Raw genomic sequence first — 25,426 nt, 5'->3', positions numbered from 1 at the left:
CATCCAGCTAGGTGCAGAAAGGCCATAGAAGCTTAGTCCACACAAGCAAAGATTACTTGGAAGAGTAATATCACAATCTTGTCAAACATCCCTGAAAAAAATTACCCAGGCATGTAAAATGTCAATAGGGGGTTGAGGTATGCATGAACTCTTATGTACAGAGTTCTACAGTATTGGGTTTTTATGGGAAAGAGGCAATGTGTAAGCCAAACATCACCAAACACAATCATCATTCTCACCTTGCACGGATTTTTACTACTGTATGCAGTGACAAATCTTGCCACACCCTATTACAGTCAAATGGGTGGATGCAAGTGTGGAGAACGTTAGCTGCCGGAGGGCACTATGCCAACAAGAAGTTTAGATGAGGTGTGAGTTATGATGTGGGGCAGTTTCTCCGGTACAACCTTTGGTGATTCTATGGGAGAACCAAAAGTACAAATGCCAACCTAAACATTTTGGACAATTCTATACTCCCTACAATACAGCATTCCTTTTAGTATAGTCTTATGCTTGTTTCAGCAGAATAATGCCCCTACCATACTGCTGATGCTGTTCAAGAACAGTTCATTGACATAAATGTGCAAAAGTTGAAATGGCCTGCATAGATTCCAATTTGGAACCCTATAAGGATGACCTGCAATATGGGTGTGGGCCACATGTACACCTACACTGGTAGCTCAAATGTTCACACTGCTCTGAAGATACACTTCAGCAGGACTATACCTGAAGCAGTATATATGCTGCTATGGATAAAGGGGTGTTTGAGGGGAAGAAGCCAGAGTGGTAATCAATGGACACTGCTCATCGTGGACTAATGTTATTAGTGAAGTCCCTCAGGGTTCAGTATTGGGTCCATTGTTGTTTTCTGTATTTATAAATGATATTGATGATGGTATATCAAGCTTAATGTCCAAGTTTGCAGATGATACGAAGGTTGGCAGGGTTGTCAAGGGCACTACTGACACTATGCTACTGCAACAGGATCTAGAAAGGTTGAGCAGATGGGCTGAGAGGTGGCAAATGAAGTTTAATATTGACAAATGTAAAGTACTACATATGGGAAACAGCAACCCCAGAGCAACGTATCAACTCTGTGGTACTACACTGACAGTGGTAGAGAATGAAAGGGACCTGGGGGTGGTTGTGCAGGCAGATATGAAGTTTTCTGAGCAGTGCAGACGGGCTGCAAGAGTAGCTCATGGTGTATTGTCGATGATATATAGGAATTTTTTTTAGCAGGGATAAGGAGGTGATTATTCCCTAGTATAAGGCAATGGTCAGGCCACACCTAGAGTACTGTATACAGGTCTGGAGGCCTCATTTCAAGAAGGATGTAGAGATGCTGGAACCAGTACAGACAAGGGCAACAAGATTAGTGAATGAAACAAAGGGGTGCTCTTACGAAGAAAGGCTTAAGTTTTGCAAATTACAGTGTCTGGGTACTAGGCACCAGCGAGGTGATCTGATAGAGGTGTATAAAGCCTTGAATGGCTTGAGCATGCTCAATGCTGATGGGATTCTTCCTCTTGCTCAGAATAATCACCTGAGAGGACATAAATTCAAATTGAGGAAAGACAGATGTAGGATAGATGTGAGGAAATTTTCCTTTAGCCAGTGGGTGGTTGGTTGGTGGAACAGACTTCCATCCCTTGTCATGGAAGTTGATAGCCTAAATAAGTTTAAGGCTCAGCTGGACAGGTATTTCAAACAAACAGAGGGGTGGAAGTGGTTATTTTTTATTTATTTTTTTATTTTTTTTTGGCTGATGCTGCATAAGCTTGCTTTCTTGCATCAAATGCCTCTACTAATGCTAATGCTAATATCATTTGTTGGAGGACAGCTGAACCAGGAGGCTGGACAATTAAAGTGAGTGGCAGTGATATCAGGGCACAATGAGTTCCATGTGTGATGTATGTGCAATACCATTAGCAGAAGCATATGATCTAAGAACGCACACTTATACAGGAGCAGCAAAAAAAAAAGTCCCATTTTAACTCATCCATTTGTTCTGAAGGTTTGCCTAGTTCTTCCTTGAATTTATTTAATCTATCAACTTCCACAATGACAGATGGAAGTTTATTCCAGCAATCAACCAACTGCTTGCTAAAGGCAAATTTCCAAATGTCTATTTTGCAACTGTCTTTCCTCAATTTGAACAATGTCCCCTCGGGGCATAATCTGAACAAGAGGAAGAATCCCAACAGCACTGAGCTTGCTGAAACCTACTCAAGGTTTTATGCACCTCAATCAGATCACGTTGGAGGTGCCTCATCTCCAAACACTGCAATTTACAGAATTTAAGCCTTTCTTCGTAAGTGCAAACCTATGTTACCCTCACCAATCTTGTTGCCCATCTATATACTTTGTAGTAGTAGTAGTAGTAGTAGTACAGGTATGAGCCTTGTCCAGCAGCTCTACATCTTTCCTAAAATTAGGCCTCCACACCTGTATGCAATACTCAAGGTGTGGCCAGACCATCACCTTACACAAAGGAATAATCACCTTATATCCCTGCTAGCAAAATTCCTGTATATCACTGACAAGACCCCCCCCCCCATTAGTTACTTTTGCTGCCTGTTTGCACTGCTAAGAAAACTTCATATCTGACTGACACCCAGGTCTTTTCCATTCTCTACTATCCTGAGTGTAGCACAACATAGTCAGTATGTTACTGTAGAGTAACTGCTACCCATATGCAGGGCGCCTCGGTAGCCAGGTGGGAAGGAGCAGCAGTGTGTAGCACACGCTTCTTGATTAGACCGGGGTTCGAGCCCATCACCACCAACGGAGGATGCGGAAAGGTCAGGGAATGACCACCGCATATCCCGGAGCAATATGGCCTTGGTTGCTAATGCTCCTAAAAACCAAATAACATAACATAACCCATATGCAGTATTTCGCATTTCTTTTCCTACAGTTGCCACCTCTCAGCACATTTATCCAACTTCTCTAGATCCTTGCAGTAGCATACTGTCATTTCTGTCATTAACAACCCTGCTAACCTTTGTATAATCAGCAAACTTGGACATTAATTCTGATATTAGCATTAAAGCAAGCTTATGCAGCATCAGCCAAAAAAAAAAAAAAAAAAAAAAAAACCCTTCCATTTCACTCCTCCATTCGTTATAAATGCAGGTCCAACTCAACCTTAAATTTATTTAGGCTATCTGGTTGCCCCCACAAACATGTTGCTGTAGAAAATAATCCTCCAATAAATCCACAAAATTCTTTCTAGCATGCGAGTGACCAACCCACAAGTTCCAGTCAATATCTGGATAGTTAAAATTTCCATTTACAAGACATTCTGATTTTACTGGCCCACTCCATTTCAATGCACAATTATTTTGTATTCAGAGTCATTAGGCCTATAACATACTCCTACTCTTGTTTTCCCTTTCCCAGTGCTTATGTTACACCAAACTGACTCAACATTGCACTGTCCAACCATATCAATTGGATGTACTTCGTTAGATTTTATGTTTCTTAACTAACAGCATAACTCCTCCTCCCTTCCTACCCTATCTATTCTTTCTGTACACATTAGCATTAGTAGAGGCATTTGATGCAAGAAAGCAAGCTTATGCAGCATCAGCCAAAAAAAAAAAAAAAAAATAAATAAATAAATAAATAAATAAAAAATAACCACTTCCACTTCACCCCTCTGTTTGTTCGAAATACTTGTCCAGCTGAGCCTTAAACTTATTTAGGCTATCAACTTCCATGACAAGGGATGGAAGTCTGTTCCACCAACCAACCACCCACTGGCTAAAGGCAAATTTCCTCACATCTATCCTACATCTGTCTTTTCTCAATTTGAATTTATGCCCTCTAAGGTGATTATTCTGAGCAAGAGAAAGAATCCCATTAGCATTGAGCATGCTCAAACCATTCAAGGTTTTATACAACTCTATCAAATCACCTCGCTGGTGCCTAGTCTCCAGACACTGTAATTTGCAAAACTTAAGCCTTTCTTCATAAGAGCACCCCTTTGTTTCATTCACTAATCTTGTTGCCCTTCTCTGTACTGGTTCCAGCATCTCTACATCCTTCTTGAAATGAGGCCTCCAGACCTGTATACAGTACTCTAGGTGTGGTCTAACCATTGCCTTATACAAGGGAATAATCACCTCCTTATCCCTGCTAGAAAAATTCCTATATATCATCGACAATACACCATGAGCTACTCTTGCAGCCCGTCTGCACTGCTCAGAAAACTTCATATCTGCCTGCACAACTACCCCCAGGTCCCTTTCATTCTCTACCACAGTCAGTGTAGTACCACAGAGTTGATACGTTGCTCTGGGGTTGCGGTTTCCCATATGTAGTACTTTACATTTGTCAATGTTAAACTTCATTTGCCACCTCTCAGCCCATCTGCTCAACCTTTCCAGATCCTGTTGCAGTAGCATAGTGTCAGTAGTGTCCTTGACAACCCTGCCAACCTTCGTATCGTCGGCAAACTTGGCCATTAAGCTTGATATACCATCATCAATATCATTTATAAATACAGAAAACAATAATGGACCCAATACTGAACCCTGAGGGACTCCACTAATAACATTAGTCCAAGATGAGCAGTGTCCATTGATTACCACTCTGTCTTCTCCCCCCTCAACCACCCCTTTATCCACAGCAGCAATTTGCCTCCAATGCCACACTGCTCCAATTTGTGCAGCAGTCTTCCATGTGCAACAGTATCAAAAGCCTTTCTAAGATCCAAGTATATAATATCAAAGTTATTCCCTGCATCCAGTTCTTTTGTGACTGCATCATACTATCCAATCAAATTGGTCAGGCAAGACTTCCCCTTAACAAAACCATGATGTGTCCGAGCTATAACTGAAGTCTTGTCTAGATGTTCCTGCAGTGCTTCTTTAACATGTGCCTCCATTAATTTTCCAGGAAGAGAAGGTAAACTAACAGGTCTATAATTATTTGTGTCGCCCTTTGATCCTCCTTTGTGAATTGGGGTTACATTTGCACATCTCCAGTCCATGGGTACTTCCCCTGAGTCCAAGGAAGCTCTCATAATTATGGCTAAGGGTTTGCTTACTTCCTTTGCTGCCTTCTTTAATATAACTGGATAGATCCCATCCACCCCAGGTGCCTTTCTTGTATTTATCTTCAACAATTTCTCCTCCACTTTACTCTCAGTTATTACAAGATTCTCTAGCTTATTGCCAGAGTTGAATACATCTCTGTCATTCCCTTCGCTGAATAACTCCTCATGTGTGAATGTCGATGAAAAATATTCATTCAGTTTGTTAGCTACCTGAGCAGGATCATCAACAGTTGACCCATCGATATCGAGTGGACCAATCTGATTCATCCCCTTCCTTCTAGAGTTTACATAAGTAAAGAACTCTTTGCTGTTTTTCTTTGCATCCCTTGCCAAATATTTCTCGTAATCTGCCTTCACCTGCCTAACCTCCTTTGTAACTAGGTTACAGATCAACTTGTATCTATCATAGGCTTCTGTGTCATGTGTTAATTTGTATGTATCCCATGCATTTTTCATCTCTGCCATATGTCTCATTAGTTCATCTGACATCCACTTAGGCCTAAACCTTGAACAATATTTCTTGGTTGGTATGTAAATCCTAGTAGCTTCCAAGATAAGTTCTTTGAATGCTTCCCATTTTGAGTTTGCTGTTGGTAACATCATCAGTTGGTCCCATTGTATAGAATTCAAATACTGTCTCAGTCCATCATAGTTGCCTTTATGAAAGCAATAACCCTTCCCTTTACCCCTAATGGTAGTTACCTCTTTGAGTAAATCCCACTTCAGCACACTGTGATCACTGCCACCTAGTGGTTCATTTACCTGCAGATTCTTAATGCATGAAGAATCACTACTGATAATCAAATCAAAAGTATTACTCCCTCTAGTTGCCTCCCGAATATGCTGATGTAGAAAACAGTCATCCAATAAATCCACAAAAGCCTTGCTAGCATGTGAGTGACCAGCCCCCAAATTCCAGTCAATATCTGGGAAATTAAAATCCCCCATTATAACTCTCTGATTTACTGGCCCATTCTATTTCCCCATACAGTTTCTTATTATACTCATCAGAGTCATTAGGCCTATAGCACACTCCTACTCTCAATTTTGATCTCCCAATGCTTATGTCACACCAAACTGACTCGACACTGGACTGTCCAGCAATGTCAACTGGCTTCACTTCCTTGAATTTTATGTATTTCTTAACTAATAGCATAATCCCTCCTCCCTTCCTATCCTGTCTATCCTTTCTGTAGATATTGTACTCCCCAAATTCCAGTTCTGCATTCCTTATATCTGTGTGACACCACATCTCTGAAATCCCCACAATATCTGCCTTTGATGTTTTGAGCAATACCTCAAATTCATCAAATTTATTTACTAAACTCCTAGCATTGGTGTACACGCAAGTATACATGCACCTGTTCTTTTTCTTAGCTACCCTAACACAACCTATGTGTTTATTTGTACCCCAAATGATTCCGAGAAGTCTCTGAAATATCCTGCATCTTATTTTCCAGGCTGTGGCTCATTCCAATAGAAGCAGTGCAAGAATCACTTTCACCTCTGCCAGTGGCTACTGTTAATGTATTAGTCTTTGTATCCCCCCAATCTAGCAGTTTTCCGACCCACCTAACACTGCCTCGATAGCATCAGCAAACATTCTTGCACCCTTTCTATTTAAGTGTATCCCATCCCTGTAGAAACAGTCTCTCCTGTTAACAAGTACAGACCAGGCTGAAAAAAATTCTACCCCTTGAGCCTTGCACAATCTTTCCAGGGCCGAATTGATCGACAGGGCTCTCATCAATATACTCCCTCCTATCGTGTCTGTTCAGAATTGCAGACACTTTCAAATTTCAAATTCATGGCTTTTTTTCAACAGTGACCTGTACTTGTTAAGTAATTCCGCCGGTCTCCTACTCTTAATATCATTTGTGCCAATGTGTACAACTATATCACCTTTTGTGCCCTTAAAAGATGATATCCGCTCTACAACGTCATCAACCTTTGCCCCTGGCAGACATACCCTGGTCCTGTTCCACCTATCCTTTTTAGAAAGCAAGTTTCCCGTTTCCCTGACAATAGAGTCACCAACAACTACTAGTTCCTTTGGGACCAGCGCATTCTGCCTTGGGGGCTGCCAAATATATTGTGAGATCTTTATGTTCGTGAACAAGAGAAATAATTTGAGAATTGAAAAAGGATTTGAGTATAAATATGCTCTTTTTAAGAGAAATTTTAAAATGGCAAGATTTTGATGTATGCTGGTGACAAGATTCTACGACCAGCATACATTTTGAACAGCTGATATAACTTCTGTAATGCATTCATGGAAACAGCCACATTTCATTTCTCAATGGCCTGACTTATGGTGGTTGTGCATCTGTCAGCTGTAATTTTGCGTACTTCCTGTTATATCATCAGCCACCAATTCTGCAATGTATACTTTATCTTTCAGATATCCCCATTCAAAAAAAAAAAAAAAAAAAAAAAAAAAAAAAAGCCTACGGAGAGAGATATCTGGACTCTTTGTAGAATAATCAAAAGCATTTCCCCTGCTATGTCCGTGTGACCTATTCCAGATAGGAATGGAGTTCAAAGTGAATACATATGGAGGTGTGCCATATTTTCACCTTACAAATTAAAAATTGCATAATTATCATATGAGTAACCACATGATAATCAATGTGGTTACTCAACATTATTATGCAATGCTATATAGGCTGTAAATGAATTACAATGCTATATAGGCTGTAAATGAAACAGGCATTAAATGCTATTCATTTAATGCTTGTTGTCTCCCCTTTCTGTAAATGGACCTGCACTGTATTGGTTTTTTTTCTTACATTTCATTGAATTTTATAGTTTCAGATATAAAAAAAATACAGGCATAATAATGCTGGTAGCAGTAGCCTTTTGAAAAAGAGCAAGCCTTAAGCTTTGACTAAACCTTTATTATTCGGTGTGTGAATAAGTGTAACAAGTTGTAGTGTAAAATGTTAATAAAAATGCTTTTTACATAACATTTAAACTTTGTTTAAATTTGTACACTTTACATATAAAATTTTAAGTAAGAGTTTTAAATGTCACTGTAAAACCAACAAAATGATTTAACTGTGGCTGAAAAATGGATCACATTTTTAAAAAAATTATGATTACAGAAAACTACCTTATCCAGGATTCTGAAATATTAAATTAAAAAAATAAAAAAAAAACCAAAATAAGTTAAACAATACTAGTTCCTCTAATCCGAATTGCAGTAGAAAAGAAAACACCAAGGGAAAAAAGCCTGTAATGTTGAAAAAATTTAATGTCCCATTGGTTTACCCAAGCTAGAATGTTAAATGCTTCCATATGTAGAGCAATTCTTATGGAGAAAGCCACAGTTTGTTAGAACTCTACTTGGTGAAGAATGTTTTAACCCAAATGATATCTGATTATCTAGATGACACTGTTTACATTCTTACATTGATAGCAAAGGTTATTTGTTTGCACTGTTTACAAAAAATTTCATGACAAAAAAAAAGAAAATTCAAATGAATCAGCAGCAGATGATTGAAAGATAAAAAGTTTCAAAATACGTAAAACTAATATGCCAGAGAATATACACAAAACTGATGAAACTAGTCTTTAATACTGAGCATTACACAATGCATCATTAACTTTCAAAAACAGCTTGGACTCAAGCTGGGGGAAAGAACTAAAAGATTGGGCAAGTAATAGTTCTGGTTACTGTAATAGGACAGGTACTTTTTGCTGTCATATTACACAGGTACTGTCATATTACAATAACTGTTAGTTACAGGAAAGTAAAAATCTCTTATTTTTGAGATGTATCACTGCCATTAAAATACATGAGCAAGAGAAAGGCATGGATGAGTAGCAAATTGTCGGAATTATTAATAAAATGGGATAAGCTGATTTCAAAAAGGAAAAAAATTACTCTGCTCCTGGATAATTGCATAGCATGGTACATACAAAAGTGTGCACCAGCAATATAAATTTGATTTTGTTTCCTGCAACTAAAACATCTGTCATTCAACCTTTAGATTAAGGAATAACAACACATTAAAAAACCCTATATGGAAAAATATAAGGAAAATGATTGTACATATAATTGGTGAAAAAGGAAATAAAAGTGCTGGAGAAATTGTTAAAAAAATTAATTTATTTGATGCAGTTCATATGCTAAAAAAAAAAAGCACAGGATGATTCACTGATAATAATTTTTTTTTTTGTAATAAAAAAATTTGAGTGAATTATGAAACAGAGGAGAACAGAGATTTTTATGAATTAAACAGGTGAAATTTAATAGATTAAGATTATATGGTAATTTAATAGATTAAGATAATACGGTAACTTCCACTTTTACAGTACATAATATTGTAGTCAATATTTTAAAGCACATTGCAGTCAATATTTTAACATTGATGAAAATGAGGAAGATGAAGAAGACCAGGAAGAGCCGATATTGCTGCCAGCACTTTATTATTTTTTTTAAGTATATTTTCAAATTAGTTTATGGTAATGTAATATATAAAATTTATAGTTAATGTACTGTAAATGAAAAATAAGCCTTTGAACATCATTTTTACAAAAAAAAAAAAAAAACTGATTATTGAATCAATTTTCCAATGTGATTCTAAAATGTGGAACCCACTGTATTATAAAGAACAAGAATAAGTATGCACTTTAAAAAGAAGTTGCATAAGCCTTGGCTATTTTAAGAAGAAATCTGGAGTTAAGAGGTTAATGAACAGCTGTTTGTATAAAGAGGAAAATTTACAATTTCTCATCTTAAAGAAAAGATAATTAATTTCAGATAGTTTTTTTAATTAATTAATCTTTTTTTTTTCCCCATTTCCATTACTGGATTACAATTTGACATAATATGCAATGTATATATTTTTTCATATTTTTATTATTTCATTATTTTTTATTATTTTTATTTAATTATATTTTCAAATTAGTTTATGTTAATGTGATTTATAAAAATCTGTAGTTAATGTACTGTAAATGAAAAATAAGGCTCCAAACATTATTTTTACAAAAAAAAGCAAAACAAAACCTGATTATTGAATCAATTTTCCAATGTGATTCTAAAATGTGGAACCCACTGTATTATAATGAACAAGAATAAGTATGCACACTTACCAAAGAAATAAATAGAAGCCAAACTAGCTTCTTCAGGAATAACAGTCATCTTCAGAAGGCACCTGCCACTGTGTACTCCCAAAGATTGCATTTCTGTAGATGACTACACTAATGGCAAAGTGCCAACTGATGCCCCCTTATGCAACCCTAAGAAGGAAAACAAAAAGCCTATTATAAAAATATATAGAAGTGCCTAACTGAAGAGTTGAAAGAACTGAAACTGTTGATATATATATGGAGTGATGTTACATGAAATGTAAAGAAAACTGCCTTCTGCTGAAGAAACAAATGCAATAAGTTATTGCAACCAGTCAAGATACAGAAGATGTGGATAACTGCCATAAACATTACTAAAGTAGATTTAATCCTGTTTAAGGAACTTAAAGAAACCGTGAGCAAAGATTTAAGCTTAGAATGGACAATTAATATTTCATTGAGAAAGTTAAGCAATTAAGAGCTGGCTTTTTTCCCTTTATTGCCTACAATGTTTGAACTGCAACAATAATCCTATGGAAGCATTGCAAACAATGGATATCCTTGGTGTCAATTATATTGGTAAAATTATCAATAAGGAGAAAATTATAATTTTATCTCACAGTTAATTAACTTATATTTATTTTGTGTAATAATTAGTTTATTAACTTATTATTGTAGAAAATTAAGAAACTAAAAATTAAGTTTGTCATAATAGAGGTACACAAAGCCAACAATACCAAACAATACCATTATCTGTGAAAAATTCAATTTATACACATATTCTAATAAGAATTACACATAAATAACACTTTGCTTCAAAATAATCCCCATCCAGAACAAAATATTCATAAGAAAATACTGGCTTCCAAAAAAAATTTAAATCTTAAACAATATAACTTTCCAAACATCTATACAATACTACAGATCCATAAACTGCCTACGCATCCATCAACACACTCACATACCCACCATTCATGAAAAATCAAACTATTCTTAAGCTCTTTTAAACAAGATTTAGAATATTAATTATAATGTTCCAACCTTAACACTAGTAATACTCTCTCTCTCTCATATATATATATAAAAGATGTTTTAAATAGTAATTAATATTGAAGACAATCTTATATACATTTAAAGAAAATGCAAGGGATAATATAAGGTTAAGGTTAGTAGAAGGAAAAATAATATACAAAAAATGAAAAAGAGAGAATATAAATTAAAATATATACAAAACTTAATCGCTTTTTACCCACAATCTAGGTGACTTTGTCTGGGGCCAACCACCCAGACTGAAGGCAAAAAATGACAAGGAGTTCTGTTTCTGTAATGATCAATATCTGCTAAGTTATATAAAATAATAATAGTAATAAATTTAGAGATTAAATAATTTGAATCTATATCATAAAAGATAGTTAAAAATTTAGAATCAAAAGAAAGATAATATAAAGTAATAATGCAATTTGCATTACTGCTTATCAACCCAGCAACTTGCTTAACACATTCTTATCAACCCAGCAACTGGCTGGCTGAACATTGTTTAGACCAGCAGTTCCCAACTGGTAGTTCACGAAAGTGTTCCATGTGGTTGAATTAAAAATTCTGTAATGGTGTCTGCTTAGATTTACATAGGTATATTTTTGTAAACTGCAAAATAGTTTAATATTAATTTATGCGGCTCGGATCAAAATTTATATTTTGATGTGGTTTGGGTCACGCTCCCTTACATAGCAAACATGCACAACAGGATGTAAGTGGGTTGTTATTGTTGTTATTTGGTTTTTAGGAGCAATAGCAACTAAGGCCAAAATTCTCCGGGATATGCGGTGGTCATTCCTGACCTTTCCACATCCTCCGTATTTGGTGGTGACGGGCTTGAACCCCGGTCTAATCAAGAAGTGTGTGCTACGCACTACTGCTCCTTCCCACCTGGCTACAGAGGCACCGATGTAAGTGGGGGGTGCAAACATGCCGATATGTATCGCATCATTTGGCTGGGATAAAAGGGTTATAAAAATTATAACTAATAAACAAAGATAGAATAAAATTAAATTAAATATAACAAACAATTGCCAATGAAAGAAACCACATCCCCCACAATTTCTTATAATTAGTTAACTCTACAACTAATATAATTATATAACTAATTTAGCATTATGATCGTCACAGTATAGAATAAATTGATAATGTATATCTTGAATTTGATAACCAAGGTTTAATGTAAGATTATATAGCGGAATATGTATTACTGCTTAGTATAGTATTGTATAGTCAAGTATAGTATAGTATATTAATCAATTCAATTTATTAATCTTATTAATTTTATTGTTAATTAAATCGTATTTAAATGGAAATCATGTCCAAGACCAGAGCAGCAAAGCAACGTGCACAAAGTAGCGGGAGTGCTGTGGCTCAGGGGAAGAACCGAAGGGGGCAATTCTCCAATGCATCACAGCCTAAAGAAATGTGCAACTTGTGAAATGTTTGCAGATTTTCTGGGAAGGACATGATGTTGCCAAGGGGGGGGATGTCTTTGTGTGTGTGCTCAACGCAAGCAGTGTGCAGAAGGTAGACACCAACTCAGTGTTGTTATGGGCCTTTATGAGAGCTTGAATGACAGGATAGATGCCATCAAAGAACTTAAACTGGGAGACCCATAAAGCTCTCAGCTGCCCACATCAATGCCAGAGCTTGCACCTGATCATCAGGCAACACAGCGGCAACCTTCAGGTGAGAATGTGCTGGTCCCGCAGCAGCTAGTTATTTTAGGGAAATATATTGTGCAAAAAGACAGAAATATATTGTCCAGGAAGATGGGAAATATATTGTGCAAAAAGGATAGGTGGAATAGGACCAGGATATGTCTGCCAGGGGCAAAAGTTAATGATATTGTAGAGCAGATATCATCTTTTAAGGGCAGAAAGGGTGATATTGTTGTACATATTGGCACTAAGAGTAGTACTTAATTGTTGTACTTAATGGCATTAAGAGTAGTACAGACTTACTGAAGAAGTACAGGTAAAATATGAAAAAAAGTTGCGAGTTAGAGTTAAATTTGAAAGTGTCTGCAATTCTGCCAGGACACAACAGAAAGGAGTATATGATAAGAGCCTTATCAATCAATTTGGAACTGGAGAGATTGTGCAAGGCTCATCAGGTAGAATTTTTGTCAGCATGGTGTGTGCTTGTTAACAGGAAAGATTGTTTCTACAGGGATGGAATACACTTAAATGGAAAGGGTGCAAGAATATTTGCTGATGCTATCGAGGCAGTGTTAGGTGGGTCGGAAACCTGCTAGCTTGAGGTAATCCACAGACTAATAGATTAACAGAAGCCACAGGCAGAGGTGAAAGTAATTCTTGCAGTGCTTGAATTGGAATGAGCAGCAGCCTGATAAGTGAGGTACTGGGGATTTCAATGGATGCTGGGAGTCATCCTGGAACAAATAAATACATGTGCTAGGGTAACTAAGAGTAAGAATAGCTGTATATATATACTTGCATGTACAAGTATGTACATTGCATGTACTAATGCTAGGAGTATAGTAAATAAATTTGATGAATTTGAAGTGCTGGTGAAGACAACAAAAGCAGATATTGTTGGTATATCAGAGATGTGGTGTTGCATTAGCATTAGTTGAGGCAGAGGTGAAAGAGATTCTTGCACTGCTTCTATTGCAATGAGCAGAAGCCTGAAAAACAAGATGCAGGATATTTCAGAGACTGCTGGAAGTCATTGCAGTACAAGTAAACAGATGGGTTGTGTTAGGGTAGCTAAGAATAGAAACAGGTGCATGTACACTTGCGTGTACACCATTGCCAGGAGTTTAGTAAATAAATTTGATGAATTTGAGGTATTGCTCAAAACATCAAAGGAAGATATTGTTGGGATATCAGAGACATGGTGTCACACAGATATAAGGAATGCAGAACTGGAATTTGGGGAGTACAACGTCTACAGAAAGGATAGACAGGATAGGAAGGGAGGAGGGGTTCTGCTATTAGTTAAGAAACACATATAATCCAAGGAAGTGAAGCCAGTCAACATCGATGGACAGGGCAGTGTAGAGTCAGTTTGGTGTGACATAAGCATAGGTAAATCAAACTTGAGTAGGAGTGTGCTATAGGCCTAATGACTCTGATGAGTATAATAAGATACTGTACAGGGAAATAGAATGGGCCAGTAAATCAGAGAGTCTTATAATGGGGGATTTTAATTTCCCAGATATTGACTGGAATTTGTGGGTTGGTCACTCACACACTAGCAAGGCTTTTGTGGAATTATTGGATGATTGTTTTCTACACCAGCATGTTCGGGAGGCAACTAGAGGGAGTAATACTCTTGATCTCATTATCAGTAGTGATTCTTCATGCATTAAGAATCTGCAGATAAAGGAACCACTAGGTGGCAGTGATCACAGTGTGCTGAAGTGGGATTACTCAAGGAGGTAAGTACCATCAGAGGTAAAGGGAAGGGTTTTTGCTTTCGTAAAGGCGACTATGATGGTCTGAGACAGTATTTAAATTCTATACAGTGGGACCAACTGATGATGTTACCAACAGCAAATTCAAAATGGGAAGCATTCAAGGAACTAATCTTGGAAACTACCAGGCTTTACATACCAACCAAGAAATATTGTTCAAGGTTCAGGCCTAAATGGTTGTCAGATGAACTAATGAGACATATGGCAGAGAAGAAAAATGCATGGGACAGATACAAATTAATGGGTGACATGGAAGCCTATGATAGATATAAGTTGGTCTGTAACCAAGTCACAAAGGAGATTAGGCAGGCAAAGGCAGATTATGAGAAATCCTTGGCAAAGGATGCAAAGAAAAACAGAAAAGAGTTCTTTACCTATTTAAACTCAAGAAGGAAAGGGATGAATCAGATTTGTCCACTGGATGTTGATGGTTCAACAGTTGAGGATCCTGCTCAGGTGGCTAACAATCTAAACAAGTATTTTGCATCTCCATTCACACATGAGGAGTTATTCAGGAAGGGGAATGTCGTAGGTGAAGTAAACATTGGCAGTGAGCTAGATGATTTTCTAATAACTGAGAGGAAAGTGGAGGAGAAATTGTTGAGGATAAACATAAAAAAGGCACCCGGGGTGGATGGGATCTATCCAGTTATATTAAAGGAGGCAGCAAAGGAAGTAAGCAAACCCCTAGCCATAATTATGAGAGCTACTTTGGACTCAGGGGAGGTAACCATAGACTGGAGATGTGCAAATGTAACCCCAATTCACAAAGGAGGATCAAAGGCTAACACAAGTAATTATAGACCTGTTAGTTTAACTTCGGTTTCAGGAAAATTAATGGAGGCACTGGTTAAAGAAGCACTGCAGGATCATCTAGACAAGAATTCAGTTATAGCTCAGACACAGCATGGTGTTGTTAAGGGCAGGTCTTGTCTGACCAATTTGATTGGATACTATGATGTAGTCACAAAAGAACTGGATGCAGGGAATAACTTTGATATGATATATTTGGATCTTAGAAAGGCTTTTGATACTGTTGCGCATGGAAGACTGCTGCACAAATTGGAGCAGTGTGGCATTGGAGGCAAATTGCTGCTATGGATAAAGGGGTGGTTGAGGGGGAGAAGACAGAGAGTGGTAATCAATGGACACTGCTCAATGTGGACTAATGTTATTAGTGGAGTTCCTCAGGGTTCAGTGTTGGGTCCATTGTTGTTTTCTGTATTTATAAATGATATTGATGATGATGGTATATCAAGCTTAATGTCCGAGTTTGCAGACGATACAAAGGTTGGCAGGGTTGTTAAGGACACTACTGATGCTATGCTGTTGCAACAGGATCTGGAAAGGTTGAGCAGATGGGCTGAGAGGTGGCAAATGAAGTTTAACATTGACAAATGTAAAGTACTACATATGGGAAACAGTAACCCTAGATCAACGTATCAACTCTGTGGTACTACGCTGACAGTGGTACAGAATGAAAAGGACCTGGGGTAATTGTGCAGGCAGATATGAAGTTCTCTGAGCAGTGCAGACGAGATGCAAGAGTAGCTCATGGTGTCTTGTCAATGATATACAGGAATTTTTCTAGCAGGGATAGGGATGTGATTATTCCCTTGTATAAGGCATTGGTCAGGCCACACCTAGAGTACTGTCTACAGGTCTGGAGGCCTCATTTCAAGAAGGATGTAGAGATGCAGGAACGAGTACAGAGAAGGGCAACAAGATTAGTGAATGGAACAAAGAGTTGCTCTTAGAAAGAAAGGCTTAAGTTTTGCAAATTACAGAGTCTGGAGACTAGGCATCGGCGAGGTGATCTGATAGAGGTGTATAAGGCTTTAAATGGCTTGAGCATGTTCAAAGCCGATGGGATTCTTCCTCTTGCTCAGAATAATCACCTGAGAGGGCATAAATTCAAATTGAGGAAGGACGGATGTCGGATAGATGTGCGGAAATTTGCCTTTAGCCAGCGGGCAGTTGGTTTGTGGAATAGACTTCCATCACTTGTTGTTGAAGTTGATAGCCTAAACAAATTTAAAGCTCAGCTGGACAGGTATTTCGAACGAACGGAGGGGTGAAATGGGAGTAGTGGTTGTGTTTTTCTTTTTTTTTTTTTGGCTGATGCTGAATAAGCTTGCTTTCTTGCATCATATGCCTCTACTAATGCTAATGCTAATATGATGCAAGAAAGCAAGCTTATACAACATCAGCCACTTCCGCACATTTATTCTACAACTGTCTTTCCTCAATTTGAATCTATGTCCCCTCAGGTTCTTATTCTGAGCAAGCGGAAGTATGCCATTAGCATTAAGCCTGCTCAAATCAATCAATGACTTATACACCTCGATCAGGTCACCTCGCAGGTGCCTAGTCTTCAGAAGCTGCAACATGCAGAACTTAAGCTTTTCTTCGTAAGCGCACCCCTTTGTTCCTCTCACCAATCTTGTTTCCCCTCTGTATTCATTATAGCAACTCTACATCCTTCCTACAATGAGGCCTCCAGACCTGTATACAGTACTCTATTTGTGGCTTGACCATTGCCTTATACAAAGGGATAATCACCTGCTTGTCTCTGCTAGCAAAATTCCTATATATCATTGATAAAACTCCATGACCTGCTCAGAGAACTTCATATCTGACTGCACAGTTACAACCAGGTCTTTTTCATTCTCCACTTCCCTGAGTGTAGTACCACACAGTTGGTACATTTCTCTTGGGATACTGCTACCCATATGGAGTACTTTGCATTTATCAATGTTAAACTTCAGTTGCCACTTCTTAGCCCATGTGCCTAACTTTTCTAGATCCTGCTGCAGTAGCATACTGTCTTTACTGTCATTAACAACCCTGCCAAACTTTATATCATCTGCAAACTTGAACATTAAGCCTGATATACCTTCATCAATAGCATTGATAAATACACAAAACAAAAATTGGCCCAGCACCAAACTCTGGGGGGGCTCGATAATTACATTAATCCACGTAGAGCAGTGTCCATTTATTACCACTCTCACTCACTCACTCAACCATCCCTTTATCCATTGCAAAATCTTGCCCTTAATGCCATACCGCTACAATTTGTACAGCAAACTTCCATGTGCAACAGCATCAAAAGCTTTACTGAAATCCAAGTATATGATATCAAAATTATTTTTTGCATCCAGTTCCTTTTTGACCACATCGTAGTATCCAATCAAATTGGTCAGACCAGACTTCCCCTTAACAAACCCATGCTGTGTCTGAACTATTACTGCTGTCTTGTCTATGTCATCCTATATCACCTGTTTAACAAGTGACTCTATTATTTTCTCCGGAACAGAAGTTAAACTAATGGGCCTATAATTCTTTGTGTCACCCTTTGAACCCCCTTTGTAAACTGCAGATATATTTGCACATCTCCAGTACATAGGGACCTCCCGTGACTTTAAGTATGTACTCATAATTATGGCTAAGGGTTTGCTTACTTCCCTTGCTGCCTCATTCATTATAACTAGATAGATTCCATCTGTCCCAGGTGCCTTCCTTACATTTAACTTCAGCAATTTCTCCTCCACTTTGCTCTCAGTTATTACAAAATCACTTAGCTCCCTTTTAGAGTTTGATAAACTTTGCGAATTCCCCTCCTTGAATAACTCCTCATATGTGAATGTAGATGCAAAATACTCATTCAGTTTATCAGCTACTTGAGCAGGATCATCAATAGTCAAACCATCTATGTTAAGTACCAATCTGATTCATCCCCTTCCTACCAGAGTTTACATAAGTAAAGAACTCTTTGCTGTTTTTCTTTGAGTCCTTTGCCAAAGATTTCTCTTAATCTGGCTTCGCCTGCCTAACCTCCTTTGTGACTTGATTACAGAACAGCTTATATCTGGGTAGGCTTCTGTGTTGCCTGATAATTTATATCCATCCTATGCATTTTTCTTCTCTGCCACGAGCCTCATTCATTCATCCGACATCTATTTAGGCCAGAACCTTGAACAGTATTTCTTAGTTGGTATGAAAAGCCTAGTAACCCCCAAGATTAAGTCCCTGAAGGCTTCCCATTTAGAATTCACTGTTGGTAACATCATCAGTTGATCACACTGTATAGAATTTATAAATTGTCTGAGACCACTGTAGTCACTTTTACAAAAACAAAAACCCTTCCCTTTACCCTTCATGGTAGTTAAATCTTTAAGTAAATTCCACATCAGTACACTGATCACTGTCACCTAATGGTTCCTTTATCTGCAATTTTTAATGCATGAATAATCACTGCTAATAAAAAGATCAAGGGTATTAGTTCCTCTGGTTGCTCCTCGAAAATGTTTCTGTCGAAAACAATCCTCCAATAAATCCACAAAAGTCTTGCTAGTGTGCGAGTGACCAATCCAGAAGTTCCAGTCAATATCTGGAAAGTTAAAATCCCCCATTACAAGACATTTTGATTTATTGGTCCATTCTATTTCTTTGCACAACTGTTCGTTGTACTCTTCAGTCATTAGGCCATTAACATACTCTTACTCTCATTTTCCCTTTCCCAGTGTTTATGTTACACCACACGGACTCAACGTTGCACTATCTGCCTGTGTCAATTGTATGCACTTCCTTAGACTTTGTGTTTCTTTGCTAACAGCATAAACACTCCTCCCTTCCTATCCTGTCTATCCTTTCTGTACACAGTGTACTCCCCAAATTCCAATTCTGCACTGCTTATATCAGTGGAACACCATGTCTCTGATATCCCAACAATATCCACCTTTGACGTCTTGACCAACACTTTAAATTCATCAAATTTATTTACCATGCACGTATACATGCACCTATTCTTATTCTTGGCCGACCGGGCTAGCCGGGTGGGTAAAGTGCCTGCCTGGCAACCCAAAGGTCGCGGGTTCGAATCCCGCCTCGGGCTTGGATCAGAGTACTGCAAAAACCTTGGAAGGTGTATTATGGCCACAGAAGCCGCTACGCCAATAACTAACAAAAAAAAAAAAAAAAAAAAAAAATTCTTATTCTTAGTTTCCCCTAACGCAGCCCATGTATTTATTTGTTCCGTGACGACTCCCACCCTGAAAACTCCAGCACCCTTTCCTCCTCCACTTATAGCCTGCCTATCCTTTCTGTACACACTGTTCTTCCCATATTCAAATTCTGCATCCCTTATATCTGAGTGACAGCACATCTCTGATATCCCAACAATGTCTACATTTGATGTCTTGACAAGCAATTCAATTTCAAATTTATTTGCTTTGATCCTAGCACTGGTGTACATGCATGTATATACTCACCTATTCTTACCCTTGGCTTACCCTAACACAGCCTATGTATTTACTTGTTCCATGATGACTCCCAGCAGTCTTTGAAATCCCTGGCACCTTGCTTTCTAGGCATTCCAGTAGAAGCAATTTCACCTATACCTGTGACTATTGTTACTCTATTAGTCTCAATATGTCACCAAACTAGCAGTTTTCTGATCCACCTAACACTGTCTTAATAGCATCAGCAAATATTCTTGCACCTTTTCTATTTAAGTTTATCCCAACCCTGTAGAAGCAGTCTCTCCTGTTAACAATTCTCATTTCTGTTCTTATTTCTTCTCTGTGAGGGGAAATGAGCCACCCATTGCAAAATATTCAGTTATAAATTTTTTGTAAACAGCATGTGACATCCTTTTCAAACTATGAAATCACAAGTAGAATGGAAACTGCTGAAGACCTAGTGCAAAGTGAGTGTGCCTTGGAATTTACTTAAAGAATGGATACTTATTAGACAAAAATAGTGTTTTTTTTTTAATTCAGTGTAAACACTTACTTCTTTCTTTTAAAGTTAAAAACATTACATCGCAAATGTTGGTTACATTTTAAAGTTAATTAAAATTTTATTGATCTGATTTCAGAAGGCATTACCATCCAACTCTGCTTATGTCATATAATCTGTTTATTTAATGAATTTTATAACAATGTCTTTCTGAAAAGAACTGCATAATTGAACTGCAGATACATTTTATTTTGGCGCCTCTGTAGCCAAGTGGGCAGTAGCAGCAGTGAGCAGCACATGCTTCTTGATCAGACCGGGATTCGAGCCCATGATCACCAAATACAGAGGATGCGGAAAGGTCAGGGAATGACCACCGCATATCCCCAGAGCAATATGGCCTTAGTTGCTAATGCTCCTAAAAAAAACCAAATAACAAACAAACATTTTATTTTATAATTAATGCTCTGTTACTTTGCAGTATTAAATGGAATTCAAAAGGGGGGATAAGTTTAATTTGCTTGCTATTTAAACAAAAATAACTCGCTACAGTATAGCTGAGTAAGAATATCATCCTTTGCAAAAGAGTTCAGTATGTCATTTAGTCACTGCTACCTCAACCTAATAAACATAAAGAAGGGTCAGGGAACAAGTGCTCCTACCGTAGAACAATTGCCATCAACAGCTAGGGTATCATACAGCAATTTCTTCCTCTCCACCCTCATAAAGGGAGAACTCTGAATAAATTTGTCAATATATGCAAGAATATTCTCTTTCAAATCACTGAAAATGAAACTTAGGGCAAATAAACTGTTTTACAGTGATTCCCCTACCAAGCTGGTGGTTGATAGGTTACTATGTGATATGAAGATGGCAAGCATGGTATAGTAAAAGCTGATCCATGCCATGAATACAGATAATAGATTTATTATCTTTGTTTCATGGAAATAAAAGAAATTTATCATTTGTCAGTGTTGAAAATAAGAGATAAATACAAATGTATTTGTTCCATAGCTAATGCAGAAAGTTATACATGTTTGCTAGCAATAAAATAATGTGCTTCAACTTAAGGGGGAATAGCAAGAGAGAGAGAGAGAGAGAGAGAGAGAAAATCCTGAAATAGTAAGATTAATGTGCGCATTAATTAACACATGCCAAAAATGAAATTTCTCAATAAAAATGCTTGTTTTAGGTCACTGCATATTCATATTAAAATAAAAAAAATAAAAAAAAAACTAGGTAAATTTTATTTTAGGCTATAATATGGGTGTTAAAAGATATAAAAGATAAATAAAAATCTTAAGATTATTAATTATATTTATTTTGCACATGTTCTAATTTTTCTTGCTTCAGATCCAAAATTTGGAAAACCTCTGATCCTAAGCTTTCTGGATAAACGGTCTGGTGCTGTATAATGCTATAATTGTTAGATAGGATAAACAGTATATAATAATAACTGAATAAAAATTCAAATTCAATTTTTAATTTACCTAATCAAAATAATTCCATTATTGATTAGGTTCCATTCTTTCAGAAAATATTATCCATTTTAAAATGCTAACATGACAATTAACTACACTTATTTAAATATCACCTTATGAGACGAAAAGAAGGGAATGACCATTGTATATCACTATTAACGAATGTAATATCACAATTCCATAACTTACCCAATTCCACTACACAATCGAGTAAGCATAAAGAGACCATATGTTGGCATGAAAGCCGTAATAATGGAAAATATGGCATTCATGCAAAGGGCAGATATTAGGGTACGACGTCTTCCCATTTTATCTGCAAGTGTCCCCCACACTAAGCCACCAATCATCATCCCAAGGAAAGATATTCCAGCTGAAAATAAATATTAAACTATATTAGTAGCTATTAAAAATCTTTGAGATGCTAGTGTTTTACAGTTACACTGAGTGTAAAAAAAAATTAAGACTTAAGTGGATGCCAGCCAGGTATTTTTTAAAATTAGAAAATAGGTGAAAGTCCAATGGGGCTAGATCTGATGAATATGGGGGGATGGTGTAAGATTTCAAAGCATTCATATGAATTGTGGCTTGTATCAAATAAGCTTAAATCAAAATTTATTCATATTGCATTTCATTATGTTTGCTAATCTGTTATGTTATGATCAAGATTATGTTGGGGGAGGTCACTTTTCGAGGTACAATTGTTATGGTTTCTATTTTTGTTTTTTTGCTGTTCATCTATTGTACTCTGCTCTTGAAACCATGTACATGGTTAACTGCCACAAAATCAGATCCTGCATTCCACACCTGGTGTGAGGGTCACTAATGGGATTTCAAGACCACTTCTGTTCTAACCACTGACAGACAGGAAATTCTGACTATACAAAAAATCCTTCATTATTGGCATAACGAACAATACTGACCAAAACAAAGTCATGCAGATAGGCATTAACCACATGCATATTTTCAAGAAAAGAATATTACAGCAGATGAAAAACAAACTGTAACAATTGAACCTCGGGGGAAGAGACACTCCTGCTCCTAAAATAACCCTTTGATCCCTAAAGTAATCTCTTGAATCCACCCACACAATTAAAATACTCACAAAGATTACCTGCCAAACAGATGTCTAATCCTACAACATTTAAACATCTATTTTCTCTCTGGATATCCTTACTCTCAGGTACAAACTACGATTGGCCCAGGAGACCTTAACTTAGGTTTGTTTTCAAAAAATTTACAGTTTGAAAATATAGTATGGAACAAATAATTTTAATTAACTGTGAACCACTGTCTTGGTATGGGGAGGCTGATGGTGTCATAAGGAGAATTACAGGAATTCCCTGATAAAGTGGTACTGGAAGTACCACAAAATGTCTGAGAATAATTTGAAATTCTTTAAGAATTTAAATGCAGATTACACTTCACTCAGGGTGAATGCTCCTTATTTCATCAATTTTCATTTCTTGATATACCTTAATATTACAATTATTTAATAAATAATTACAAAATATTTAAAATGTAAACGAAAAGGGCAAATTCTTATGTAAAAAAATAGGCAGACTTGAAACCAGAGTCAGTCTGCATGCAAAATTGATGATCTCGCAAACTTGCAGTTTTAGACTCTAAAGATTATTACTCATTTTATGATATTAATGACCTATTAAATGAATATGAAATAGCAATTTAGTGGATAAATATATGGGTGTGTGCTGGAAAAAATCCCACAGGTCAGGCAAGAATGCATTGTGTGTGTGTGTGTGTGTGTGGAGGACTATGTTGAAAACCTTATGAGAATGCAGTGATGAATCAGCAAAACAAACAAAAAAAAAGTAATTTTCTCCAAGTCAAAGCAGCAGTTCTGTTATTCAGCCATCCCCAAAGAAAAATAATAGATGCACCACAGACTGATTATGACTTATATTTCTCATGTTGTACCAACATGAAGTATATTTATAGCTTTTATTTGAAAAACAATCTCGTATAAAAACTGTTACAAGAAATAATAGTTATTTCAGTGCAGATCTATGAGGGCCAGAAAACTATCTTTACATATCAAATTTCTACTGAAAGGAGGAAACTTAAGAAATTAAAAATAAGTAAATAAATAAAAATTAACCAACCTGATTGATTAAAAAAGCATTTTGATAAGTATTTCAGTTAAATATTTCAAATGCACTTTAAAGATCTCACCTACCTAACCATCCTTTCTGGGGGCCAGTCATACATAGCTCCTTTTCTGCACTGGGCAATACATAGGATATTACAAACACTTCAACTGAATCTGCAGCAAGTCCAAAACCTAGTACAAGAAACAGTAGCCACTGGAAAATCCCAAATCCTGCCTAATATAAAAAATAATTCGAATAAATCTCTGTAAATAACATCTTAGAAGTGTGTATTTACTACAAAATTGCAGATATTAAGAAATTAGTCCTACCCAAAATTAAGTAATCCCAAGTGTTAGTGGCTACTGTGGGTTACCAAATTTATATTTTCTTTCTTTTTTCCTTCAATATAGATATATATTTTTAATTCAATGCCTTTGCACATTGATAATTTAGGAAATTATTTATACAGGAATTAGCAAAGCTCATGTACTTTATATCACTTTATATAAAGTGATATAAAGTACGATATCCCACACTCCGGTTTGCTTCAATCACAATTTAGGCCTCCGCATCAACCCCACTTATGAACATGACATAATTAAGAAGGACAGCAGATGGTACATAAGACATTGCGTGAATAGTAACTGGTCACATATGCAAGAAAGTAAGTTTATACAGCATCAACCAAAAAATAAAAAATTTCCCATCCTTTCTAATAATTTGTCCAATCCTCCTTTAAATTTATTAAACTTTCCCATTTCCACAACACCAGGTGGAAGTTGGCTTAAATCCATTCCTTCAAATGGCCACAGCAGAAAATAATCCAATGGATTTAGATCAAGCTGAAGTTCTAGATGGTCAGGCTATAGCACTGCCACACCCTATCTCAGGGGATACAGTACTGAGATGATGGTGGACAGTCAACACTGGATTTTGATAGTCATGGACTCTGAAGCACAATTTCAGAAGTCCTAAAAGTATTGTTGTGGAGGGCCATGGATCAACAATAATTGCGTTGTTTCTGGAGATCCCTACGATTGTGGGTGCTTTGGTAAATCCAGCTTTGCAGATAGTCGTGCTGAAATGTGCAATGATTATACTGTGTTGGACCATATCGTACATCATCTGATTAAAGGGCACTTCATCTAGTGATTCCGGAAATACTGTAGATAAAAATGAGATATAATAGATATAGATAAGAAATACCCAAGGACTAATGATTTTGCTTCTGAGGATATCACAGTCCACACATTGATGCTGAAACCACTACAGAGTGACATACATGTGTCCAATAATGCATACTGTGGCAGTTCCAAATGGTCTTCCATTTAAAGAATTTAATAGTTCTTTACAAAATAGCCCACAAGACTATTTGGTGACATTTTTGCAGAACCCACTCACATCAGGAACACTTGCAATTGCAAAGATTAACCTTGACAAGATAGAATATCTTGTTAAGGTCAAGCCTTCTGTCACTCTA

General features: G+C 37.0%; 1 protein-coding gene across 2 annotated transcripts in view; it reads right to left on the bottom strand.

The window, feature by feature from the left end:
- LOC150081157 (synaptic vesicle glycoprotein 2C-like) overlaps window positions 1-25,426 on the bottom strand; it is a 218,364-nt gene that overhangs the window by 150,974 nt on the left and 41,964 nt on the right. For both annotated transcript variants that reach the window (XM_090382062.1, XM_090382063.1), the window contains exons 3-4: window positions 24,033-24,180; window positions 22,028-22,208 (exon numbers count right to left, since the gene is read on the bottom strand). In XM_090382062.1, coding sequence (XP_090238188.1) covers window positions 22,028-22,208; window positions 24,033-24,180 — 329 coding nt within the window. The remainder of the gene's footprint in view (window positions 1-22,027; window positions 22,209-24,032; window positions 24,181-25,426) is intronic.

Source organism: Mastigoproctus giganteus, chromosome 9, assembly GCF_048544385.1.
Source record: "Mastigoproctus giganteus isolate SK-2022 chromosome 9, ASM4854438v1, whole genome shotgun sequence".
Taxonomy (NCBI): domain Eukaryota; kingdom Metazoa; phylum Arthropoda; class Arachnida; order Uropygi; family Thelyphonidae; genus Mastigoproctus; species Mastigoproctus giganteus.
Note: the sequence above shows the minus strand (reverse complement) of the source record. Positions and strands in the feature narration are given on the sequence as shown.